Source organism: Musca domestica, unplaced genomic scaffold (assembly GCF_030504385.1).
Source record: "Musca domestica strain aabys unplaced genomic scaffold, Musca_domestica.polishedcontigs.V.1.1 27, whole genome shotgun sequence".
Classification (NCBI taxonomy): domain Eukaryota; kingdom Metazoa; phylum Arthropoda; class Insecta; order Diptera; family Muscidae; genus Musca; species Musca domestica.
This window is the reverse complement of record NW_026712286.1, coordinates 1,472,814-1,498,075: the sequence shown is the minus strand read 5'-3', so window position 1 is coordinate 1,498,075 and position 25,262 is coordinate 1,472,814. Positions and strand designations below refer to the sequence as shown.

General features: G+C 35.5%; 1 protein-coding gene across 10 annotated transcripts; it reads right to left on the bottom strand.

Annotated features, from left to right (window-relative positions):
• Positions 1 to 952: 952 nt before the first annotated feature.
• On the bottom strand, positions 953 to 24,509 carry LOC101889909 (long-chain-fatty-acid--CoA ligase 5). 10 transcript variants are annotated; one of them, XM_005177114.4, is made up of 12 exons: positions 24,214 to 24,509; positions 22,611 to 22,964; positions 17,744 to 18,091; positions 17,471 to 17,625; positions 4,401 to 4,574; positions 3,805 to 4,342; positions 3,305 to 3,658; positions 3,032 to 3,234; positions 2,892 to 2,974; positions 2,589 to 2,817; positions 2,348 to 2,521; positions 953 to 1,642 (listed from the first exon to the last, which is right to left on the bottom strand). In XM_005177114.4, exons 3-12 carry the CDS (start codon positions 17,808 to 17,810, stop codon positions 1,505 to 1,507), a joined length of 2,115 nt encoding a protein of 704 aa, XP_005177171.1. In that variant the 5' UTR covers positions 17,811 to 18,091; positions 22,611 to 22,964; positions 24,214 to 24,509; the 3' UTR covers positions 953 to 1,504. The 10 variants fall into 10 exon arrangements, with proteins under 10 accessions (XP_005177171.1, XP_011296401.1, XP_011296402.1 ...); XM_011298099.3 differs by having other exon boundaries at positions 24,325 to 24,509; XM_011298100.3 differs by having other exon boundaries at positions 24,378 to 24,493.
• Between the last annotated feature and the right edge of the window lie 753 nt (positions 24,510 to 25,262).

The window sequence follows — 25,262 nt, the reverse complement described above, 5'->3', positions numbered from 1 at the left end:
ATTTATTAAATAAAATATCTGAAACCAAACAAAAGAAAAAAAAAAATTGGAACATAAATCACAATGCCAACAACATCTTAGAATTGCTTTAGAACTAAAATAAAAACGGGTGAATAAACAATATAAATTTTAACTAATTTTGTTTTGTACATTAAAAAACCATATAATAAATACAATAACAATGATTGAGGGGACGTGCGTGTGTGTGTGTGTGCTAACTTTGTCACTCACACCTCCGCCTTCGCCCTTTCCTCTTTTCCTTTCTTTTGTTTAAATAAAATACAACGACAATGTGCCACAGAGAAAAATAATTCATAAATTACACTAAACCATTTTGTTTTCTACATTTATTTAAATAATTTCTTTAAAGTTTGTTTAAAAAATCTTTGGTTTGAGGATTTTCAATTTCGTATTGTTGCCCTAACCCTCCGATTAGCTATGCTATGTTCTTGATCTGCAAACTTGAATTGTGTTTATAAGAAAACTCTCCGTCATCGATCGTGTAACATTTTGTGGTGATATCTCCTTTATTGGTTTCCCGTTGGCTGTAAAAATTTCCCTAGAGGAGTTACATATCACTAATGGGGCGGTTAAAAGCCTAGTTAGCCAAACTTTTTGTTAAAAACAGAAAAAAAAAACACAAAAATGCTTTTCATATAAAGAACCTGCTTTCAGTTTTATAAACTATGAATATATGTATCTTACGTAATGATTGATTTCATTTAAAAGAAAAATGTCTCGTCTATGTTTAATTGAACCAACCACCATGTTGGAGTTGTTCTATCTTCTTCTTCTTCTTTTATTTTTTGGTAATTATGTTAATTATTGATTTGGTTTCCATGCTTACTACAAATGTCTAAAAAATGTGTGTGTGTGTTTGTTTGATTATTTTCTTATATTTTGCATTGCTAAGATTTGAGTCGAATTTTAAAATCAGAACTGAAGGAAAAAATGTTTTGTTTGTGGTTTTTGTTTTAGTTGTGATAAAATCGTATTTTCGTTTCTTGAAATTATTGCTTTCGTTTGTTTTGCATGATATCAATGTGTGTTTGTGTGTCTGTATGTGTTTCATCTCAATTCTGGCTCGATTACTTTTTACCTATCATCTATTTAGTGTTAAAAGAGATACTAATTAATTATTTATTTATTTTTCTTCTTTATTATAATTCTGTTACTGTTCCTGTTTAATTGTTATATTTTTTAAATATGTTGTTGTAGCTAAATAGTCTTATCGTTTTTATTTAATTAATATTTAATTTTTTTCAGAGAAAGAGAATAATGTTAAAAGAAGTTGTTGAGAAATTCTAAAAATTGAATAGTTGCAGCCTGTTTTCTGGTTGGTTTTGGTTTTGATAGGTCATAAAAATAGTTTACGTTTTTTCGCTAACTTCTTGAGATTATTATTTAAAATTATTATTTGTAATTATTGTTTTTTTTAATTTGTTGTTGTTGTTGTTTTTGCTTTTTGGTTGGTTGATTATAGTTTAAATAAGTTTTGACAGCCTTAGGCCAGATGCTTATACATATCCTCCAACTGGGGTTTAAAGTAACTCTTTAACTGTGGTCGTTTTGATTTGAAGGTAGGTGTCAGCAGGCCATTTTGCACCGAAAATGGATCTGGATGTAGATAAATGTCTTTAACCTAAAAAAAAATAGAGGAAAACGAAATCAATAAAGAGTATTTAAATAATTTAATATTAGGTTATATAGATAAACACTTTACTTAAAAGTCTCGATTGCTAATCTTTAAAGCAGCTCAATAGGTCATACATATTAAGACTATGTATGACTTGCCTTTAAAGTCTCTTTTACGCAGGTTCCATATCAGTCATCCAAAAAGACTTCGTAGGCATACTTATAAAGAGTCCCCGTCTCTGACGTATAAAAACTTTCTCTATAAAAACTCTCTATATAGTTATCAACACTCGGTAGGCTTGTCTAAAAGTTTTTCCTCGTCCTTAAAGACTCTTCATCGCTTGACTATCGAGACTCCATATATCTTGCCTATTAATACTTCCTCTTCTACTTCTATAAAGGGTCCGAATAGGTCATCGTCATATATTTCTAAAAATTAACTAAATTTTATACTTGACATATATAAAGACGATCCGAAACTATTTCTGAAGACATTCTACAACTTGTATATAAAAGCGTGTCTTTAAACCAATATCCCCCTAGAAGAAAAAAATCCGACAAACTCTATCCCTAAAGACTATATACAATTGATGTAGTTTTTCCACCACCAGCCTGCATTTTTTTTTTTTTTTGATCCTCAGAATTTATTATCTTTTTGTTGTAGTATTTCTAGATAGTCTTGTTCTCAATCCCACCAAAATATTTATCTCACCTGTTCAAATGATTTTAGTCCGCTCTGTTTGCCCCACTTCAGCATATCGGTCATGATGAGTTCTTTCACTTGAGGATTATTACAAAGTACGGACAGTGTACCACGTACACCGTTTTCCATGGCCCATTGTTTTAGGACTTCAACATCGGGCACAACCACAGCCACAATACAGCTCTGCAATATAAAATGGAATGGAATGGTTTGAGAGGATTTCCTAAATGGCCATTGGAGACCAACTCACCTTCAGACTTTCGCCATAAACAAAGACTTGATTGACGTACTGACTTAAAGTGTAAATGTTCTCAATTTTCTCGGGCACAATATATTCACCCTGACTCAGCTTGAAGATATGCTTGCGACGATCAATGATACGTAATGTACCATTTGGTAACCACATGCCAACATCTCCAGTGTGATGCCAGCCCTCAGGGTCAATGGCTTCGGCAGTTTTTTCAGGATCTTTATAGTAACTGCAAATATATAGAGAGTAACACAATGCGATTAATAAAATTCTGAAATTTGTTAGGGACTGAGTCATACATACCCATGGAACACATTTGAACCTCGAACACAAACTTCACCAGTATTTTGATTGGCATAGTATTCCATTTCTGGTACATCCACCAGCTAGAATAGAAAACCATATTTTCTATACAATTTGTACTAATTTCTCAAAATACCCACCTTAATGGCATTACAGGATACGGGTGGACCCACATGATTGGGCACATAGTCTCCCTGCACTGTCAATGTTATGGCACCGGTACATTCGGTTTGGCCATAACCCTCAACCACCAAACAGCCCAAAGCACAGCGCATAAAAGTCAAAACATTACCAGCCAATGGAGCTGAACCCACCACCATCAAACGAAGATTTCCACCAAAAGCTAAAAGGGCAAAAGCAGAACAATTATCAGATTTTTCTCTGCAAGATCTTCCACATCGTTGTCATCCTACCTTGATGCACCTTCTTGAATACCAGCTTATCCCAGCAACCATTGCGTCTCAATATACCTCTGGATATTTCTTTCTCTTTGGCTTTTAAAGCCATATTAAATAAGGCTCTCTTTATGGACGAGGCAGCGATTTCATTTTGAATTTTATCATAGACACGATTTAATAGACGAGGCACGGCCGGCATAACGGTTGGCTTCAACATCTTCAAATCATTGTTCAGTTCTTTGATGTCGCCCGAATAGAAGCCAACGCACCCTCCCACATAGTACATGCCATTCTCACAGCAGCGTTCGAACATATGGGCCAATGGCAGGAACGAAATCATGACGTCACTAGCACGGATGCGATGATCACCTGTGAAGGACGAGATAAAATTGAAAATGTTAAAAGTTTGCGGACCATCCTCAATGCCTATAAACATTTCATATCCATCTATGAGGAATTACTAACCCCCTTGTCTAGATGCTGACGTATTTGGCCAGCCATTGGCATTCACTTACCCAACTGCAATATGACAGCGCACACTCCAGCAACAACATTGCCATGTGTTAGCATAACACCCTTAGGATTGCCCGTGGTTCCTGACGTATAACACACCGTACAGAGATCTTCGGAGCTAGGTGGTGCTTCGGGATGATTGCTTTTGGCACCCAATTTCTCGACGTCGATAAACGAAAAGATTTGTATGCCTCGATTGCGGGCATTTTCCAAAGTAGCTGGCCTCACCGGTTTTATGGCCACAAGGATTTTCAGCGAACGTGGTGCTTTGTCCAAAAGCAAGGAGGCTTTCGCATCATCCTCCACCACCACAATTGACATTTCAGTCTGACGAATGATAAAAGCACAGGCATCTGGTCCAAGGGTGTCGTAGAGCGGTACCACCACCAGCGAATAACAGTAACAGCCCTGCTCGTACAGAATCCATTCGGGACGATTTTGTGAGTAGATGCCCACCAGCTGTTTAGGTCTTACGCCCAGGGCAAGCATGCCGGAGCCAAAGTTCTTGGCGCGCAGCAGAGCTTCATCGTAATTGATCCACTGAAAGAAAGGCAACGACTATGAAAAGCAAGAAAATATGGTATTGGACCACTCTTACCTGATATGGAGATGTTAGGGTTTCTCGCCATCCCAGACATGGTCCATTGTTGGACGCATAGGCACCCTCACGAAACGTCTGGTACAGGGTTCGTACATTCTCTGTGATGTACGACACGAATTTGCCATTTTTTGATTCTTTGTAGAACTTCGAGACATGAATTTGTTCCGGACCCTGCAAGCAAAATGGTATTCGAACAACGACAACGAGAGAAAAAAAAAAGAAGAAGGAAGAACAAGACAATGATGAGTGAAAGGTGGTGCATAAATGCATTAAGAAATTATGTGTGTGTGTGTGTTTGTTATTCTTGGTGTCCTATGTAAATTTAATGCTCTCTATCCGCGAAGGCCACACACGGCATAAATCCCTCATGTAAAGACATTTATCGGTTATTTATCGACAACAGTTCTAAACTAAGCGCAAATTTATGGCCGTTCAACGTCAGACGCACGGAACCAATTTTTCCCCATTTGCCGCGGTCCGTTCAATTAGCAATCAATACTTTTATTGTCTTTTGTTGGCAGTTTTATTGTTGTGCGCCTCTGACGGCGACATGACGTGGCCAACGACAGGCCAATTTTGTGCTTGCACACAGCCCCAGCCAAGTATCGCTCAAGTATCGGCCGTAGTGGACCAAATTTAGATAAACGGCGATGCTACTACCCCACTCACCCACTTGGTGTGCCTGCTCTCTAGCATTGGTACAAAGCACTTAGCTTTTTCCAAGTCTAAAACGCTTTTAAAATAGATTTTAATGTGGCCAGTGTTGAAAAATTCATTCCATTTAGCGGCATTATGTTAATATTCAACAAGTGTTGATGGACACGAATGCCGAGTGATCAAAAAGATTCGCCTATTTTTCGTTTTAATTTACTGGGCTGTGGAGGTTGGGGGGGGGGGGTTTGGTTTGTGGTATAAAACGAAAACAAAACGGCAAATCAAAGAACAACTGTTTCATCCATCCTCCTGTGTATGTGTGTGTGTTTGTGTGATGGGGTGGGGATGTATTCGTGATATGGAATGCAGACCGGTATGCAAATAATGTTTATACCTGTCAAAGAGAATGAATTCATCATCGCCCTCACCATCATCATCATCGTGCATATGATCGGTCGAGGGCGGGCGGGAGGTGGCATTACAAACCATCGATTCTCAATGATTGACAATAACAAGTAATACATGCCATTTATGTTTTCTTTTTTGCTAAACGATTTCTGTTTACGTTCTGTGTTGAAACGTAACGAATTCACTGAGCACTGCTAATGATTTCAAATGCCCGCTGGTGTAAAAGGGTATCCGGGAAGTGGTATTTTGATAAATATATCTTTTTGAAATTTCAAAAACAACAATGGGAAATTTTCGATGGAAATGAACTAATTTGGCTTCCCAAAAACGATATTTATGAAAAACAAAAAATAATGTGAGATGTCATACTTTGGAAATTCATAGGAAAAGCAAAAGTTGTTCACACTATTCATTAAGTATTCGAAAATAAAAACCAACTTCGACGTCATCATCTAAAATCTTGCAATGGATTTGCCATTGTTAATTCAAAAATACAAATGCCGCCATTAATTCTTCTGACACAAAAAGCCAATTTTTAAATGTAAATAATTTGTATTCCAGTACATTTTTTTTTTTTAATTTTAAGACATTTTAAACAAACAATTCATGTAAGTGTTTCGTTTTATGGAATTTTAAAATGTAGCTCTGCTGAATGTGATATTGACCACATGACTTGTAATGAAACATTTCCCATCGATTGCTAACAAGTGGACCGACAGCTTTCACCCCCTTCCTCCTACCTCTCTCGAAGAGTGTGTCATAACACAATTAGCGAATTTCAATTGATTGTTTGAACATTTTCATAAAAGAATTAAAAACAAGTAAAATAGTATAGCCTTGAGTTACGATGTTGACCTTTCATGGGGAAAGTTCCGAAGCAGTTGGCCAATATTGACCAATTCGTATCTGACCTAAGTCTGATATAAATATTACAACATGCCATATTTTGGACTATATCCTCCCATACTTTATATAAGATGTGTGCAAATTTTTGGAAAATGTGGAAATATGCATGCGGTAACAGTTATAGCGGACCGAAGTATTCCATTTTCAGACATTATCTAATACACCTAAAAATATTGGTATGTGCTAAATTTGAAGGAAATCGAACATTTATATCCATTTTTATGCGAAATCATAAATTTCGAAAAATAACATAGTTAAATCAGATTTCTGGTTAAGAGAAAGATTTAGATGTATCAAGTTGTAAAGAATCGTCGACTGGTTTCGCAAGTTATGACAGATATAAGTATTGGAAATTGGGTCCCCTTTGGATAAGGTACAATAAGGTGTTGGCAAATCTTGTGGTAGCAAAACTATTTGGATTTGTGAAACTTGAAGAGAGTTGGATGATTATTTCGCTTTCTTCGAGCGTTTTGTTTTTCAAAATCTTTAACCCTATGTGGGGGAGGTACCAGAGGTTTTAGGTGTTTTGAAGATCATAGCCCAATTTTCCAGCCCAAGAAATCCTCAACATAATTAAAAAAAAAAGCTGAATATAGGTCCTGGTTTTGAATTATCGACATAACAACGTCAGATCATTTTTCATTTTACTTTTATTTAAGTCATTCGGTATGGGAGGCAACTAGGGCCGGGTCTCCACCGTACGTCCCCGGTGAAGCCTATAAAAAGTTAGTATTAAATGTATCCGTATTCTTGTGAATTTATGCTCTGTGAATTTAGAAAGAAAATTACTACAGAAGTATGAATATACCTCTGATGGCCCTCGTTTGTAGAAAATCATTTTAAATAGCCTTTATTGTGTTTGGTTCCTAGGAGGATATGAGCCCCACAAACGTTTTTGTATTTCGCCTACTTTTCCCCACAGTTTTTCTAATTCCTTATCAATTCCAAAACGATTAAGGCTGGGACTTTAGACATTTATATTTAGCATACTTTTAGGCGATCAAAGTGTTTTGGACAAATGCAAAATATTAATGTTAAAAAACTCACTTTACATATGCGTATAACATCGTGATGTGTAAACCAGTAAACTATCTCTTCCTCATGTAAAAATGTCACTACAATAACCAAGTTTTCCTTTATGATATCCAAAAAAGTGGCCAAGCTAGAACTTTGTTAATAACTTCCCCATAAAATACCACTTCCTTTACAACCCCAACACCTGCTGTCATCTTCGGAGAGTGGAGCATGCAAATGACTGGTGGCATAACAGTGATTTGGGTAAGGGGAACAACACTGAATGTTTCCAATGATATGGGCATACCCTGCGATTAATATCTAGGCGGGGATCATATTTTATCTAATTAAAATCAAAATCGAGCGATGACACAAAACAAGGAGATGCCACAAAACAATAAATGTAAAAAAAAAAACCAAGAAAAAAGAAGAAAACTCGGCATTAGTTTGGAAATATGATTAAGATTGGTTGTTGTTGTTGTTTTATTTTAACTTTTCTGCGGTATGTGGAGAGCATATTTAGCCACATATATATGTTTCGGATTTCAATGCCACTCACATACCCAGAACTTTTTTCATACGTTTCTTGATCAACCCATTGAGAAGAATAAACAGTCGTTAATTACCTTGAGAATATCACTCTGACTGGCCATGTCGATGGGCGGACGGATGGTGGTGATCTGACCGCAGCAGGACATCTTGAATGTGAATTTTTCACAACTACTCTGTTAGAACTCTGGCAAACAGACAAATGCTAGCCCACATAAAAAACCGTTGTTGCTTGCCCGCTCAAGCGAGTGTTAATTGTTGTTTTCTTTTCTTTTGTTCCGTTTCTCTTTTGCACAAAAACTGTTAATAATATATTAAGGAGAAATTATGTTTTTGTTTATCTGAGATTGATTTGTGTTGTCTTTTATGACGTCTTGGATGCGGTTCTTTCTCACGATATTTTGTTTTAGATGGCTTTCCTGGACGCGCGCGTTCTTTTGCCGGCAATCGTTTTGCTTTACTTTACTCTCTGCACATGTTGCCAACTCGCTGCGATGTTCAATATATTTTGTTGTTATTTTGTAAATTAACCGAAATAAATTGCCGTTTTTGCATTGTTTCGCGGCGGTGGGGATTTCGAATTTATTTTGCCAAACAACAGCAACAACATCAATTGATTGGCCAGCCAAGCCATCAAAGAGCAACCAAACCAACAAAATCGATTAACCAACTCCTCGGGGGATATATCATTCAACGCGAGGTGCAATGAAACATCGCTTGTGTTTATTCTAGATACAATCTACAAGATACTTAAGTATGTGATATGTGAATATGAGGATTAAGGGATATCTATAGAAAAATTCAATGCCACATATTGGCATGGTTGTGTGTGTGTGTGTGTTTGTGTGGAATATATGGTCTAAAGACCAAACACCTACTAACGGCAGACGAATATATCTTTAGATAATTTGTTGTTTGGATCTCACAACAATAGCGCGGAATGTTTTTCTTCTTCAAAATCTTATGACTTTTTATTGTGGCAAAAAAATGCCAAAAATTAATATATATATGTCTGCATATATGTATATGTGCTGTTTAACTTTGACGTCATATAGACATTAGAACATGTCTTCACATATTTTTTTTTTAAGAAATTATGTTTTTCCTATCAACACCCTTATGGTATCGGCTTAAAAAGGGAAGCATATTCAAATTGTTGAAGCATTTGTAACAAAGGAGAAAAAAAATGTAGGTGGCGTATACGTTGTGATGAAACGTATACGCACACCCTGTACTTAACGTAGGAATTCTGCTAATTATTCTAATCACCAATGGAATGTTCTATTATTATTATTTGTATTTTTTTGAAATTAGATCACCTGCCCCGGGCAATGTTACCAATATTACCTCATATTTAAGTAGAAGAGAGGGTGTTAATAAGTCGTATTAGCAAAGCATGTCCATATCTATTTTTATGTCTTTCGTTGTGGTCTTTTTTTCCGCTGGTGACAATAATCATTTTTCCAATGGTCTCGTTTGAATTGTTGCTGTTCCGTTTTTTTTTCTTCTTTTTTCCTATTCTTCAAGGTCAACAAATTAACCACATTCGCGACAGTCTGGGACGTGCCCCCTTTAAATTTATTTTTTTTTTTTGATATTTACACAATGCTGTATGACGAACTGGTCTGCATGTTTCCCGGCATATGTACGCTGGCGATATCTACCAACCAACCGTAACACGAATTAAGTTAACAAAGGCCTTGTTAAAGTTCAAAGATGTGGTTGTAAGGAACACTTCACAAATAGAAGGGGAACAACAAAATACCAAAAAAAAGAAAAAAAAACGACGACGATGGTCAGGTAATGAAGAAATAAAGAAAATTACTTGTTCGTTGCATTGCTTCTATAAAAAAAGTGAATGAATATTTTAAAAGATTGAACAGACAAGCAACATTGGTGGTATGTACGTTTGTCGGTGGGTGGGTGGTTGGATGGATGGGTAGGTAGGTCGGTATGAGATCGATGAGCTCATTTGTCATATGATTAAGAAAGTCTGTTTCTTTTCACATCAGTCTATTTCTGTTGAGGGTCTATCGTCATACTCCGATGTTAAGTAGAGGGAAGGAAAATTGTTGTATATACTTCGTATCGTGGCGGGAGAGTCTCACTCTTGGTAGGCCATGGTAACAATTGTCTAGGTAATCCATAAGATTTGTCAGTACATTTTCATTAAGTGGGTGAATAAAGAGAAGTGTCTGGAAGGTGCCATAAAATACCGCTGAAGAAAGGTTAAAAGTCAGGCGGGGCCGACTATATGACTATACATCACCATGCTTATTTAGTAAACCTACCCGTAATGAATAAACGCTTAAGTTTCGAGTTTATGTGAAGTAGATCATGAAAGCGTATTATGGCTTCAAGGCAGCTATAATTTGAGATCAGAGGAAACTAATATTTGGTATATGCCGAAATTTGAGGAATCCCCATTGGAGTACAATAAAATTGAAATCGGAGGAAGACATATATATATGGGAGCTATATCTAAATTTGGACCGATTATCACCAATTTCAAAAGGGTGTGCCCTGGGGTTAAACAAATGATTTGTAGAACATTTCATCACATTCAGACAATAAATGTAATTATACTTTGTTTACAAAAATACGGACATGCATAAATTGACTCAGAATGTGATTCTATGGAGATCATCAAAGGGAACTATGGGTTTATTTCATTTCCTTCTGCATGTTGGACCACAGTGTGGCATAAGGTATCCATATAGCATATGCTATTTCCAGAACCTGCCAGAATCTACAATTTTTGCAATATTTTTCGATATCATAAAGGGAAATTTGGTTATTGTAGTAAAAACTTTAACATTCTTGGGCAAAATCTGTAAAAAATACTTAAAATTTTTTTTCAAAATAATTTTGTAGCCATTATGTACCTAAAATTTTAGCGCAATTAGCTGAAGAATATGAATTGGACCTACAAACTACCAATAATTGGGAACTATCGTTATATCGAGGATATTCAAAAAGCCAATCTTCCAGAAAGGTGCAGAGCTGGACCTCAATTCTTGTTCTATGAAAATGTGAAATGAAAACTTTTATAAAGAAATATGTTTCATTTCATATTTTCATAGAATAAGAATCCAGCAACTGGATAGTATTATTTGAAATGTAGATACCTTGATTTATTTGTACCATGTCATACCCATCTTCTCCATCAGAAAAATTAAAAAGCATTACCATTAAATAATTGCTGACAATTAAACACAAACCATTACGAAATACCTACAAATTCAATCTCTACATCAATTCCATGGTTTTAAAATGACACCACTGAGCCATATATTTTGTGGGTAATTTTAAATAATTACCAAATATTAGGATATTTATTGGACCGGAAAATGTTTATCAAGATTTTCTGTTAATATTATAATTTTAATAATGGTCAAGTAATTTGGATTTTGAAATGTCTCCTTTTTTAATGAAATGTTTTTATCTTCCAGTGCCATAAACATAATTGTCATGGCTAAAAATAATTGGCATTCTCTAAAATTACCATGAAATTTTAAAAATCGAAGAAATGTGAGAATCAATCAACAAATTGTTATTGATTTTGCATTCGTCCTTCATTGTCCTATTGGAAAGGTTCAGTAAAATAGCTCAAGAACCGTCTTTAAATTTCAAATCGGCATAACTAAGTCCGCAAATATGCCACACACTCAATTAAATTACTCCAGATTTGTAATATGATGTTTGGGGTTCTCGCTGATCACAAGGCCCACAGAAAAAAAGAAAATATAAAGATGAGTTATGTATTTCTAATTCAAACCAAATTTCTTAGTTTTAATCATTGACAGATATCCCAACCCATGAAAATTACAGCTATTCTAAAATCGGATTTTAAATTCGAATCGGGAATCATTTGGCCTATAAGCCTATACGGGCTCAGAAATAGTTTTTTGTTAATAATTTTAAAGATATTTTTTTCTTAAATCACAATAATTCCACTGCAAAAACTAATCAAAATATTAAAAAATTAATATCGAATCTAAAAATAATTCTTCGTTATCTCACAATGTATTTACATTTTTCTTATATTTAAAAAAAAATAATTCTATATAGAAATAAACAAAAAAATACAACGCTAACAGAAGAGGATGAATTTGTTTAAGATCTCTTCAATTCACAACTGAGTCATTTGTAAGATAATGAAATCAAGAAGAAAATCATTCGCACTCAGGCAATGGGGAGGGAAATTTTAAAAACCAAAAAAAAAAAATAAAAAAAAAAATGGTTGATATTTTTTGTTCTTAATGGCAGACAATTTAAATTTATTCATTCATATATCAAAAAGTATTAGAAACAGTGTGTACCAAAACAAGCCGTTGGATATTTGTTGGTGTTTTTGTGGTTGGTTTCTTTTTTTGTCAAGGAAATATTAAGATTTTCTCACTTTTTATTTCTAGATACAAATAGAATTGTTGTGGAAGCGCACACACACCCGCACACTCGCACATTAAAAATGCAATTGTAAATTTTTAATAATTTTTTGAGCATATTTTTATAGACATTTTATTGGGTTTTTTATATTTTGGGCGACAAATTGTCAGGTTGTTTGGCAAAGATTTCGAAATAAATAGTGGCCCAAAGCAAAGACCACAATCAATTACGTTATTTATGGTGGTCATTTCTTGCTTTGTTGGTCGGTTGCACTTTTTCGAGCTTTTACGTAATAAATAAGATGGCAAAGCAAAATTGTCACATCCCCATATGAAAACGTATTGAGATCCGCCGTTTTTTTTTGTCTTGTTTCTAAAAATGTTTTCACAGACAATGGATTTTTATTTTTTTGACTTCAGCTAAAACACTTTTTTGGGCACAATTACTTTGGAATTCACACCTTAGCAATCTATTTGTTATTTTTCTGAGGTTGATATTTTTTTGTAATGTAATAATAATTTAAACTTTTCCGAAATTTGAAAATCTCCACGCGCGTCTTAACACAATGGGAAAATTTCGCAACACGTTAGACGTTCAAAATAGTACTGAGCGAAAATTTTCGTCCGTATATCTTTTGCCTGTGTGCCAGACAGAAAATCTGTTTACCGCTGGTCATCAACATTGCGTTCTTCTTCATCTTAGCCCAAAAAGATCTTCTTTGCATATATCTCAAGCAGATTGAAAACATAAAGAGTGCCAACGAAAGAGATTTTCATTTGACAGAGAAATGGTGAGAGACATGGGGAAAGAGAGAGAGAGAGCATGGGCACAGAGACCCCAGCACCAAATGAACATTTGAAAACTGCATGAAGATCACATGCAAATAACTGGGGAAATCCTTTACACCCAACAAACAGACAAACCGACACACACACACATAGACGCACACAAATCATTCGCATGTGACTTGGGTGGCAGATGGCAAGTGGTGGCTAATGATACACCTTTCCATTCCTAACAAAAAAAGGGAACATTACTCAGTCCATTTTTTCAGAAAAAAATTTAGGAATGTACCGAAAATAAAAGTCTGACAAACAAACAGATGATAGGACTTAATTAGAATTCAGCACGTGATTTCGATACACTGATTTCAACTCCAGCAGATTCTGCCGTGGAGCATATTTCTCTAAAAATGTAGTTTTGTTATTTTGCATAGCTGATGTACTTATGCCAGTATGGTATTTTATATAATAATAATAATAGTACGTTTATAATTTACGGATGTAGAACACCAAGTGCATTTAAATTGTCAATTTAACCCAGCAAAATGCTCTAATGTAAACATACCATTACTCAGTGTTTTATATCATTGTAGAAGAATACAAGTAGGAACATCGACACAGCTGCTGGGAATTTTTTGAATGAAAAATTATTCAAATTTGGAAAAAAATGTTAAAGACGCTTCTTTTAACAACCTTCAATTGACGTCGTGTAAGAAAACATATAAAAATCTACTTATATTTGAAAAAAAAAAACATTTTAAAATTGTTGACATATCAGTGTTCCCAAGCGTTAATGCATCTATTTGTATTCTTCTACCATGGTTTTATACCCAAGTAAAAAAAACACAATTCGATATCAAGGCCTATACAGGGTGAAATGAAAAACCTGCAACCAACTTCAGACTGCTGTCAATTCTAAGCGACTCGTCCGACAACTGTTAAAATTATTCCAGTGACAGCTCCTTATATTGTTTACAAGGGACAAAAGCCTTTTGGTAATGGTGTGGGTCGCTCTCCGCTCTTATTAATCGACTGTGGCATTAGAATAAATGCCGAATATTGTCACGAAAATATTCTGGGGAGTGTATTGAAGCCTTGGGCATGCAAACATTTTGGCCGCGACCTTGGGCATTCCAACAGGACTCAGCACCATCGCACTCAGCACGCGCCACCTAATAGTGATTACAAAATGAGGTTTCTCGCTTCATTTCCAGCGCACAATGGCCACCAAAACCTCCTGATACCAATCCATTGGACTATTGTGTCTGGAGTATTTTGGAAAGCAATGTTGGCACTAAAATATACCAAAGTCTCGATCACCTCAAGCAAGCGCTTCGGCGAGAATGGACCAAAATACCACAGAGTAACATTCGGGCAGCGTGTGACGGTTTCATTGGCCGTTATTCGTGCCACAATTCGTGCCAAAGGTGACCAATTCGAACAAATCTAAACATATTCTAATATTTGAAGCTATTCCCGACATTTTTTGCTTTCATTCAATAAAGTTAAAAAAATGTAAAAATTGTGGCGTTTGACTTTGTTGCAGTTTTTTATCTCACCAATACAGGGTGATGGGACTTATAGCTATGTACTTTCAAAACTTTTAATCATAACACAATATACATATCTGCCGAATAATATTCAAAGAAATTTCAAAATAATAATTCAGAAATTCACAGCAGTCGCGGTGGTTTTTAGGCTAATAAAAATATATGTAACTTGTCAAAATGGCTAAACACCCCAAATTTCGGACATGTAAACATACCCACACACACACACTCACACTCATATTATAATGTGTAAAACCATAACAATTAATTGTGTATTCGAACATCTTGGCATTTTATTTATTTCATTTCACATATGTATATGCATGTACATACATACATATAGATATGTATGGACGGCAGACTTGTCGCATAAAAATAGCCCCCCGGGAAACAAACGATAACCTGTGAGGCGTTCAACTGTCTGCCGTTAGGCAACAGCAGGCGATTCAAGAGAAATTCCTACATTTTACACATCATCTTCATCATGAATTGGGTTTTTTGCTTTTTTTTTCTTTCTTTACTCTTGGTTCTGTTCTACATCCTCAACATGAATATTGAATGCAATTTGCATGCAGATTGCATTGCCAGTATTGGTGGTGACCAACCGACCGCCTTACATAAAATTCATTCATGCAACATTTTGTGGTGGGTATTGCAAAGCATTTTTGTTGTTTTAATTGCAACGTCATCGATGCATTATGATGCGATTATGATGATGGCGATGATGGTGGTGACCACTCAACCCTTGTCTTCATTGGCAAATCTTTCCATAAACAAATCACAACAAAATAATGTGTGTTTAAATATTTTCTTTTTTTTAGAAAACTAAAATTGTTATTTTATCTGGTTTAGAATATGGAACATTAGGGTGCCTCACAAATTACTGTTTGAAAAAAAGAAACAAAACAATCTCATTATCATTCACAACCTTTTAACATATGGATTTCTCGTGATCCCGCCTAATTCCAGATGTGATAAGCTGCAGTACTTTGATTTAATATGTAAAACAATTGCGGAAAAATATTTTATGAATATTGTCTTGTCAATTGATGTCTTTAAATGAATTGACGTTGATTTGTTCGTATAAAAATACATATTGAACAAAAAAAAATACATACAGGGTGTCCCAAAAGAAAACGATTGACGTTTTTGTATTATAATCGAACTTTGACATAGAACAAGTAAAAGAGCAGCTATGTTCGGTCGGGTCGAATGTTTTGGATTTGTGGATTTTGAAATTTTAGACTAAATTTAGTTCGGCATTTTCTTTTTATTTGTAACACATATTAAAGCCCACCCTCTATTCATGCATACATATATACGTATGTACATTTGAGAAACTATTTTCTATGCAAAGAATTACACAAAGATAGAAAAACGAGTTCAGTAGTCCGCCAAGTGGACAGACAGACAACTTTCGCATCAACTACTAAATTGCATTACATATAAATATTTGAGGCGTGTCATGATTGATGCAACTGAATATATGCTCATTAGTAATTAACATGAGGATCTCTGTGTCTCATTTGCCAGAGAATACTTTAGAACGAAATATTTTTGGTGTTTTCAAAATGTAACAAAAGTAAAAAAGCAGCTAAGTTAGGCTGGGCCGAACTTTTAATACCATCCACCATTTGGAAGGAACGGCAACTACCACTTAAATCTATACGACTATACGAAGACGTGGACCTGCTTACGACATTTTTTGTCATAGGGTGTAGTACCCATTACGAACTTTAAATACGAAATTTGTTACGATTCCGGTCAATAATGTCGCACAAATCATAAAAATACCGAGTATCGGGAGGTACCGTCATATGGGGGCTATACGAAGACGTGGACCTGCATGCAAAAATTTTTGTCATAGGCTGTGGCACCCATTACGAATTTTAAATATGAAATTTGAAATAATTCCGGTATATAATGTCGCTAAAATCATGAAAGTACGGAAAATCGGGAGGTACCGTTATATAGTGTGGGTAAAGGAAAACGTGGACCGACAGGACCCATTTACGAACTTAACCTACCTACTGGTAAACTATTCGTGTATGCAATTTTAGCCTTCTATCTCAATTCGTTCGAAAGATAGCGTGATTACAACAAACATCGGACAGTCGGACAGATCTTCATAACTAGATCGTCTTAGAATTTTACGCTGATCCAGAATATATATGCTTTGTATAGACCCTACAATAAATATTTCAAGGAGTAACAAACAAAATGACAAAGTTAATATACCCTCCATAGAATGGTGGGGGGATATAAAAATATATGTTGTCAATTTATACAATTTGAGTTTAAATGGATTTTGAAGCTTTTTCTTTATGTTCACAAAAATTGTTCTGAATATGCATACGACTTCATATATTCATGGCAGTTTTTGTTGCTGTAATGTTCATATGGACCTGACTACTCCTCTGAGAAATTCAATTCGTTTTTTTTCACCCATTTCTAATCGTATACATATATACATATATGTTACAACAATAACAAAGAACTTGGTGCGACAAACGCCCCTTATAAATTATTTAAGAAAAAAAAAAGGAAAACAAAACAAAGTGGAACACTTCAGGTGACAATCGATCGGATAATTGTATGTTTAAAGTTCACAACAACTTCCGCTATCAATTGCCCATGCTGGCCTATGAATATTGGATAATTTCCAAATATTTGTTCTGTGGCAGGAATGACAGCCATTGTATATCAAAAAACCCCGTGACGCATGGCGCCATATGCCTCACTTCCCTTTCTCCCGCGCTTGCTTGCTTGCTTGCTGCCTCCCCTTAAACCAAAAACCTTATAATTATGTACTTACTTCCAGTATAGGCGATTGATTTTCCAGAGGCACTAATGGTTTTTCCGGTATGGGCCGGGATGTAAAATAATATGCCGAAGCTGCAGCGATGCCGGTAAGCGTTAGCACTCCGGCTGTGCCGCCAAAATAATAAAGATAGCCATCGATTTCATCAACTGTAATTAGAACGAAAACGAGCATAACAGGTAATTATAAAAAACCGAAAGTCCATTTAATGGCCAACTACAATTAACAACTACTACAGCCAACCTTAAAAAATAAACCAATACTTACACAAATATGAAATGTTGCTCATTATGAAATGATTCAAATAGGCCCAAATTGACTTTTCTGGCGACATATGTAATTGTTGTTGTTTATCTTCTTCTTATTCTTCTTGTGCTGGCTACTGCTAAAGTTGCAATGAAAAGAGAGTTTTCTTTGGCCTTTTCTTCAATCCGTTGTTGTTGTTCTTCTTATTATTTTAATTTTACTATAAATAATGTCTTAGAATTTGGGTTCTTAAAAATTATTCATCGATGCGGTTTTTTTTTTTCAATACGTGTTTTGAGTTCCTGAGTTTGTTGAATTAAGATGATTAGTACGGATTTTAAAAATTATTTTATGTTATTAACGTCAAATCTGAAAAAAAATAAAAGAAGAAGTTATTGTTATTGTAAGGTTGCATTATTGCATTCGGAATCGATTTTTATACCCTACACCACAAGGTGGTCAAGGTATTAAGTCTTTATGCATTTGTTTGTAACACGCAAACGGAAACGAGATAGACCCACAGTTCCTTTTGATGGTCTGCACAGAATCACATCCTGAGTCGATTTATGCATGTCAGTCCGTCTGTCTATCCATGTATTTTTGCACAAGTCATTTATTTGACCCAAGGACGAACCCTTTTGAAATGGCAGATAATCGGTCAAAATTTAGATATAGGTCCCATATATATCTTCGACAGATTTTCCTTTGAATCTGCTCGATTTCAAGGGAATTTTTCTCACACTCTGAAACGAGCATAATACACTCACTCATATACAAGCAACTTCGAACAATAGAGTATTCTCGGATTAGTTCCAACTCCCGGGAGTGCTACCACTACAATAAAGGGTGAGATGAAAAAACTGCAACCAACTTTCTAAACCACTCGTCCGACAGCTGTTAAAATTATTCCAGTAACAACTCATTATACTGTTTACAAGCGTACAAAAGCGAAAGTGGTAAACTGCCGAATTTGGTTTTCTCCGATGAGAAAACATTCGTTGTCCAGCAGTTTGTAAAAACAAAATCAAAATGATCGTGTTTACTTGCCAAAGAGGGTAGCTGAAAATGTACACCTTCGGTTGGCCACCAGAACTCAAACGGCGACCATGGTGATGGTGTGGGCCGGCATAACAGCTTATGGTCGCTCTCCGCTCGTTTTAATCGATCGTGGCATCAGAATAAATGCATTTTATTATCGCGAATGTATTCTGGAGGGTGTATTAAAGCCTTGGGCACGTATTAAAGCCTTGGACATTCCCACAGGACTCAGCACCATCACATTCAGCACGTACCACCCAAGAATGGTCACAAAATGAGGTTCTCGCTTAATTTCCAGCGCACAATGGCCACCAAAATCTCCGGATGCCAATCCGTTGGACTATTGTATCTTGAGTATTCTGGAAAGCAAGGTTGGCACTAAAAAATACCAAAGTGCCGATCACCTCAAGCAAGCACTTCGCCGATAAATACCAAAACAGAGCAATATTCGGGCAGCGTGTGACGGTTTCATTGGCCACTTGAAGGACATGATTCGTGCCAAAGGTGACCAATTCGAACAAATCTAAACCTATTCTAAAACTTAGATAAAAAATGTAAAAATTATGGCGTTTGACTTTGTTGCCGTTTTTTAATCTCACCCTGTAGTTGTGCTCCATCCGACATTTCTATCCCCATTTAATGAAAGTCGAATGAATCGTTTTAGTGCTCTTCTTTTACCATTCTCTTGCAGTTAAAAAAAGGTTAATAATGCCCTACATACACACAAATAATTCTATATATTTACAATAGATCTGCCGAAATCAGAGTGGACATTGAAACGTCCTCTCATTTAGGGTAAAGAGAATGTGAATTTAAACTCTAGGTTCCAAAGAGGTGGGGAAGTGACCTATTTAAGTGGTTTATTGGTTTTTTTTATTGTCCTTGAGGACACAAAAAGTTTAACCACAGCAATTGAAGACAGGTAACTTTTTTTGTTTCTTGCTCAAAAAAAAAAACAGTTGATGGAAACTTGAACATATGTCAGTTATAAAAATACATTAATCGCCCAGAACTTACATGCGTTGGTTCCCGGCTTAAGTATGAATATTAAAGGTGTATGGAAATGAAGGCATCTGGTCATACGGGGGGACAGTTCGGATGTGCATTTCAATAACCACAATTTAATGAGGCAACTTTACAAGAGGCAAACTCAATATCGCAGTGAACCCTTAAAATTAAAAATTCTACAACAACAACGACCTTTTATATTTCATGTTTTTTTATCGAACGTCTGCAACCACTGACACGCAATGCAAGATAACAAATAATGTGCATGGATTCTTTTAAGTTTTGTTGTTGTTGTTATTTTTTTAACTCTTGGTAACCGGAAAAGAAAGATATCCAGCCAAAGCGTTCTCCAGCTATCACAAAATAAGACTGAAACGCCCCGAAACGCCAAATAGTTTTTCTTATTTGCAACGCTAATCATTGTTTTGTCTGGCGTCCTCTGGATGTGGAGCTAAGAATAACATTTGTTGTGTCTCTGCCCTGTCGCCCACCACAAGAAAAGAGGCTGCAGCAAATAAAACAATATCAAAAAATGCAAACAAACGAAAACAAAATAAGTCTAAAGTTCTTTCGAAATAAAAGATAAGAATTTTTTATTTGCAGATTGAATATGACCTCAAGAGTCAGGCTACAGTCTAGCAAATCTATTGCAGGAGCAATCATTTGCTTCTTAATGTAACGAATGCTGTTTGAATGTATAGGTCAGGAACGAGAACATGAAATTAAAAAATAAACACTTTTACAGTTTTTAAGAAATGTTGTTCTTTTTGAGTAAAAGTTAGAGTTTATATTTATTAGCTGTTAGTGAGATAAAAATGTTATTTAAAACTTAACACGTTTGATACCTAATGCAGAGCTCAGATATGTTCGAGCTAGTTTCATTCTCTACATAAATTTGAGCGGGAGAACTCCTGCGAGAGAAAACAAACAAGTCAAGCATACTCTAAGATCGTGTGCTAGTTTTCGCCTTTTATTAATGTGTAGTTTTTAGACATCTTTGCGATAGACGACTTTCTACAAACCCCTCCTTATGTGGCATGTTCTCACTAAAAGTGACCCAAAATATCCATATCCTAGACATTATCCGACATATCCGGCCATTAGATGAGAGTATACATATGTCTGAAAAATTGAGTGATAGTTAAATGATTAACACCCTCTTAAGAAGAGCACTTTTGGGTTATTATTTATAAATGTTCTGTATCGGATATGACGCAGATCTTATGCCAAATCTTATGAAAATGTCAACCGTCGATACATAATTCCTAGCTTATGATAAAACATATTTCAGGTCCCTTGTCTGCCACTCTCTTTTTAAAAAATGAGTGCAAAGCCATATAACCATAGACAAATTAGGTATAGACTAAAAAGTTGTCTCATCTGTTATCTCTGGAAAAAATGCTTCAATAGATGTCGTTCATGCTGTGAGAGAGGTTCAGTAGACACACTCAATACTCTCAAATACAAAATATTAAATATTTTTATGATTCTTTATTATTTATTAATTAAAAACGATACATCGACTTTGTTTACTTTTACATTATCCAAATACGTCGTGAAATATAAAAATATAGAACTTAAATAGCGGAAAAATGAATAAATTGTTTTCGAAGTCGAGTGACTTCACTAGCCCTGAGTGACTTGACTGGCCCAAGATCAACAATATTGACATCTGCCGGAAGGGAAAATTTTAAAATTTTTTAGTCTATACCTTTATTTGTCTATGATATAACGGTAAGCGATGATTGAACAGCATCTTTGGCAACGAAAATTTTGCTGGGATATAAACCTAACATGATGTGTAATATAGGCTTTAGACTAGATGTTGCTATTTCCCCGCACACAATCTGAACTACGTCTTTGACATATTTTTTTTAAAGCTTATCTTTGTTTCCCATGAACTTTCAAATGTGTTTGCTTCTAACTTGACATTTTTGAGTTATGACCCTCTTTGTATCAATGCGCCATTGCTATTTTGTGTACACATTTGACTGACACTTTTCAGTTAGTTTGTCAGTCAGTCGACCCCAATGACAAAAATAGCAGCATCCATTATGTATGTCTTTATGGGCTAACTGTCTTGTTAGCCTAAAATCCATTGTAGGGCCTGTTTCATTGGCAGTATTTATTATCGCTGTTTGTTATGTATCTAATTCGGTTTTTTTTTTTTTTTGTGGCATACATTTTTGAGGAGAACAAGTATTTCACTTGTCTGGAGCACAAATTCACACATACACACACACTGACATCGGGGTGGAGGATAAACAGGATGGGACACAGGCATTCACATACCTAAATCGTTAACAAATCCATCAGTTATTGCATACAATTATGTAGATATGTGTGTTTGTTTGGTTGTATGGGCTACCCGCTACGAGCTGGCTGGCTGCATTTGATCATACAAACACACACACACATAAACACAACAACATCACACGTTTATACAAATAAAACGCTGCTGCATTCAATGTCTGGCTTTGTTACCAATTGAAGCACCCACCCCCTTTTGTCTTTTGTGTAGATGGTTGTGCATGTACATACAAGGAAATGTGTGTTTGTGTGTGTGGTTGTTTTTGTCTTTTCTGTCGGCATTGACTTTGCAAACACAAAAACAAAAATCAATACTATTTGGCCATTTGTATAAATACTACCTACATTGTTAATAAGTCCAAGCAAGAAAAGAGAATGAAACAAAAAGATGCATAAATAAATAATAAACCAAACAACACCACCCCCCCCCCTCTCACCGATATTTTTGCCTTGTCGTATCAAAGGTCAAACTCATTTGAGGAATATGCTCTGATTCCAATCAAAATAAAAAAGAGGACATGGACAAACTTACCGCTACTGTTGTTAACTGTGGCCTAGGTTTTTACATCCGCCGTTCGATTGTTATATCCTTCGTTCCAGTTTATTTTATTTTATTTTTTCAACCAATTTCTACAAATATTTATAACGGATGTATTGTATATTTCGGGGGAGATGTATCGATTAGTTTCTGCAACAAACGTTTCACGACACAATGTTTTGACTTTTACGTGTTTCGATTTATTTCGTTAAAATGTGAATTTGTTAAATTAACTTTTTGTTTTATTTGTTAATATATCTTCATTAAACTTTGTTTCTTACTTTCTAAAAGCGAGCATAAATGTTGCAAACATTTGTGGTCTTATTAGCTTTGTAGGTTCTGAACTGGCTAAGAGGCGAAACAAAGAGACAAAAAGTCAATAATATATTAGGTATGTAACATGCCGTATGTGTGTGTGTGTTGTATTGAGGCGTTTTATTAGTTCAAGGATAATTTTTGTCAAAAATTGTATGTTTTTTTCTTCTGACATTCGTTCGTACGCACAGACACACGCTCAGGCTCAGAACTTCAATGTTTGTTGGTAAGATGGCTGTGCAAGCCATGCACAAACCTACGAACGTACAAATGTATATGCGTAAATAAGGAGCTTTGCCATTGCAGTCTAACAGTTTTCTACCAAAATAAGTGCTCAAAACCTGACCAAAGAAACGAGGTCGGAAATTTATTGGAATATAAGCCATGACTGTATATCATCCATATACAGACCCTGAAGACATGGATTCCTTTTTGACTACATTTTCATTCAACAATTTTGAGCCAAAATGGTCATGCCCCCACAATAAATTGATATTAAAAAAATCTACTTATGCCGATATTCCAATTAGAATTTTGGTCGAAAAAGTTGAAAACGGCAACGCCGGGTATATAAGACCAGGTACATGTATATACATATTTACTTACCTACATATATATGTATATAGGTATGTATGTATGTGTGCATGTATGTATGTTTCTGCACATAACAAAAGTTTGGAAATTTGCTGCTCAATTATATAAAACAAGGTTGTACCATTGACAAACACGTGAGTCCTGGCAACAGACAACAATAGCATTTACCAACTTAATGGACAAAAGACATGCATATTTCGTACATGTAGGTATGTAAGTAAAAATATTGGCACAAACGCACACATGCACAGTCCTTTTTTGCCAAAAATTAAAAAAGACAACGCATTCAAGCCAACGAGCAACATAAAACAACTGACCGAATAACGGCCCAAACTCGTTGAACAACGAATGCTAACGAAACTATATTCAAGAAGAATAGTGTAATAGGTGCCCGAGGCACCTGAATACCGGTAACCTCTACAATGGCCAACCTCCTTACTGGATATTTTAAGTCCTTCTCTTTTAAATAGGTGGTTTAATTTTATATATTTTTAAAATCCTAAAACACACTCGACAAATATGACACACATAATAATTTGTTTATTATGCCTTGTCCTTCATTCTTATTTTGGCCGTTTTTAAGTTTTCCTGTATTTCTCAATTCTCGTTTTTATGTCTGCACGAAGTCTTTGGTCTTTCTTTTTGACGGTGCGTGGTGGTAGGTACAACACTTGGCCAATTCCATTACCACAAAAGCAAAAGCAATCAAATACAAAGATGACGTCGGGTCTCCTTGTTTTTTACTCGACGTGAAAAGGGCCTTTTTCGTTATTTTCGACAAATATCATTACAAAATTACAAACGCAAACGAAGAATAAACAAATGTCGTTAATAAAATGTTTGTTTAAACACCTCCACCGATTCCAGGATAAAGAGGGTGTAGGTATATATTATTTTATTTATTTTTAGCACACAGAAACACAACACAATTTAGTAAAAAACCCAACGTCGTTAAAACTGAGACGACGTTTTTAAACTGAAACACAATTCCACTTTTGTCCAGACAAAAGCATGCTTACTTTTCGCCCACAAGAGAAAGAGAGGGTTGCTATAGCAGCAACCATGTCTCAAAACGCAGAGGGTGTCGTTAGTGATGCGCACAATTCAATGCCTCTCTTTGTCTCTCACACACACAGCCTTACATTTGACAACATCATAACCCAGCAAGCATTTGGAAGATTGTTTTTGAAAAAAAAAGAGATTTTGCTGAGTCTTCTTCGAGTCCTTTAGGTAATCAAAAAAAGATTAACTCACTTGTACGAGTGAAAAGCGACTCGAAAATAACTCCCACTAGTGAGTAAAATAAACTCAATTTAATACACAACAACAAAATGTATGTGAATCGCAATCGCATGCATGAATCACTGAACACACTGTTGACAAACTAGAGAGAAGGGTAACGAAAAAATGGATAAATGAGAGAGGGGGTAGAGATGGTTTTATACGAGAGAACCTCGCTTAGTTTACATCAAAAAGCCGGTTTTTAGTATTGGCTAACAAACATTAACAAATACGATGTTACCATGCCAGGAGAAAATTGCAACGACGAGTTCAGTTGTTCAAGTGTTGCCACTATTGCCTTTTCCAAACAAAAGCAATTAGAAAATTATCTTATAGGATTCAATAGAGGGGCGGCAATCTCAATATTTTCCAAAACCCCAGAGATAAAAATTATTCAAAATATCAATAAATTTCTTATATCTCTGCTCAAATAATGGGTTCTTAATTTTACTAAAT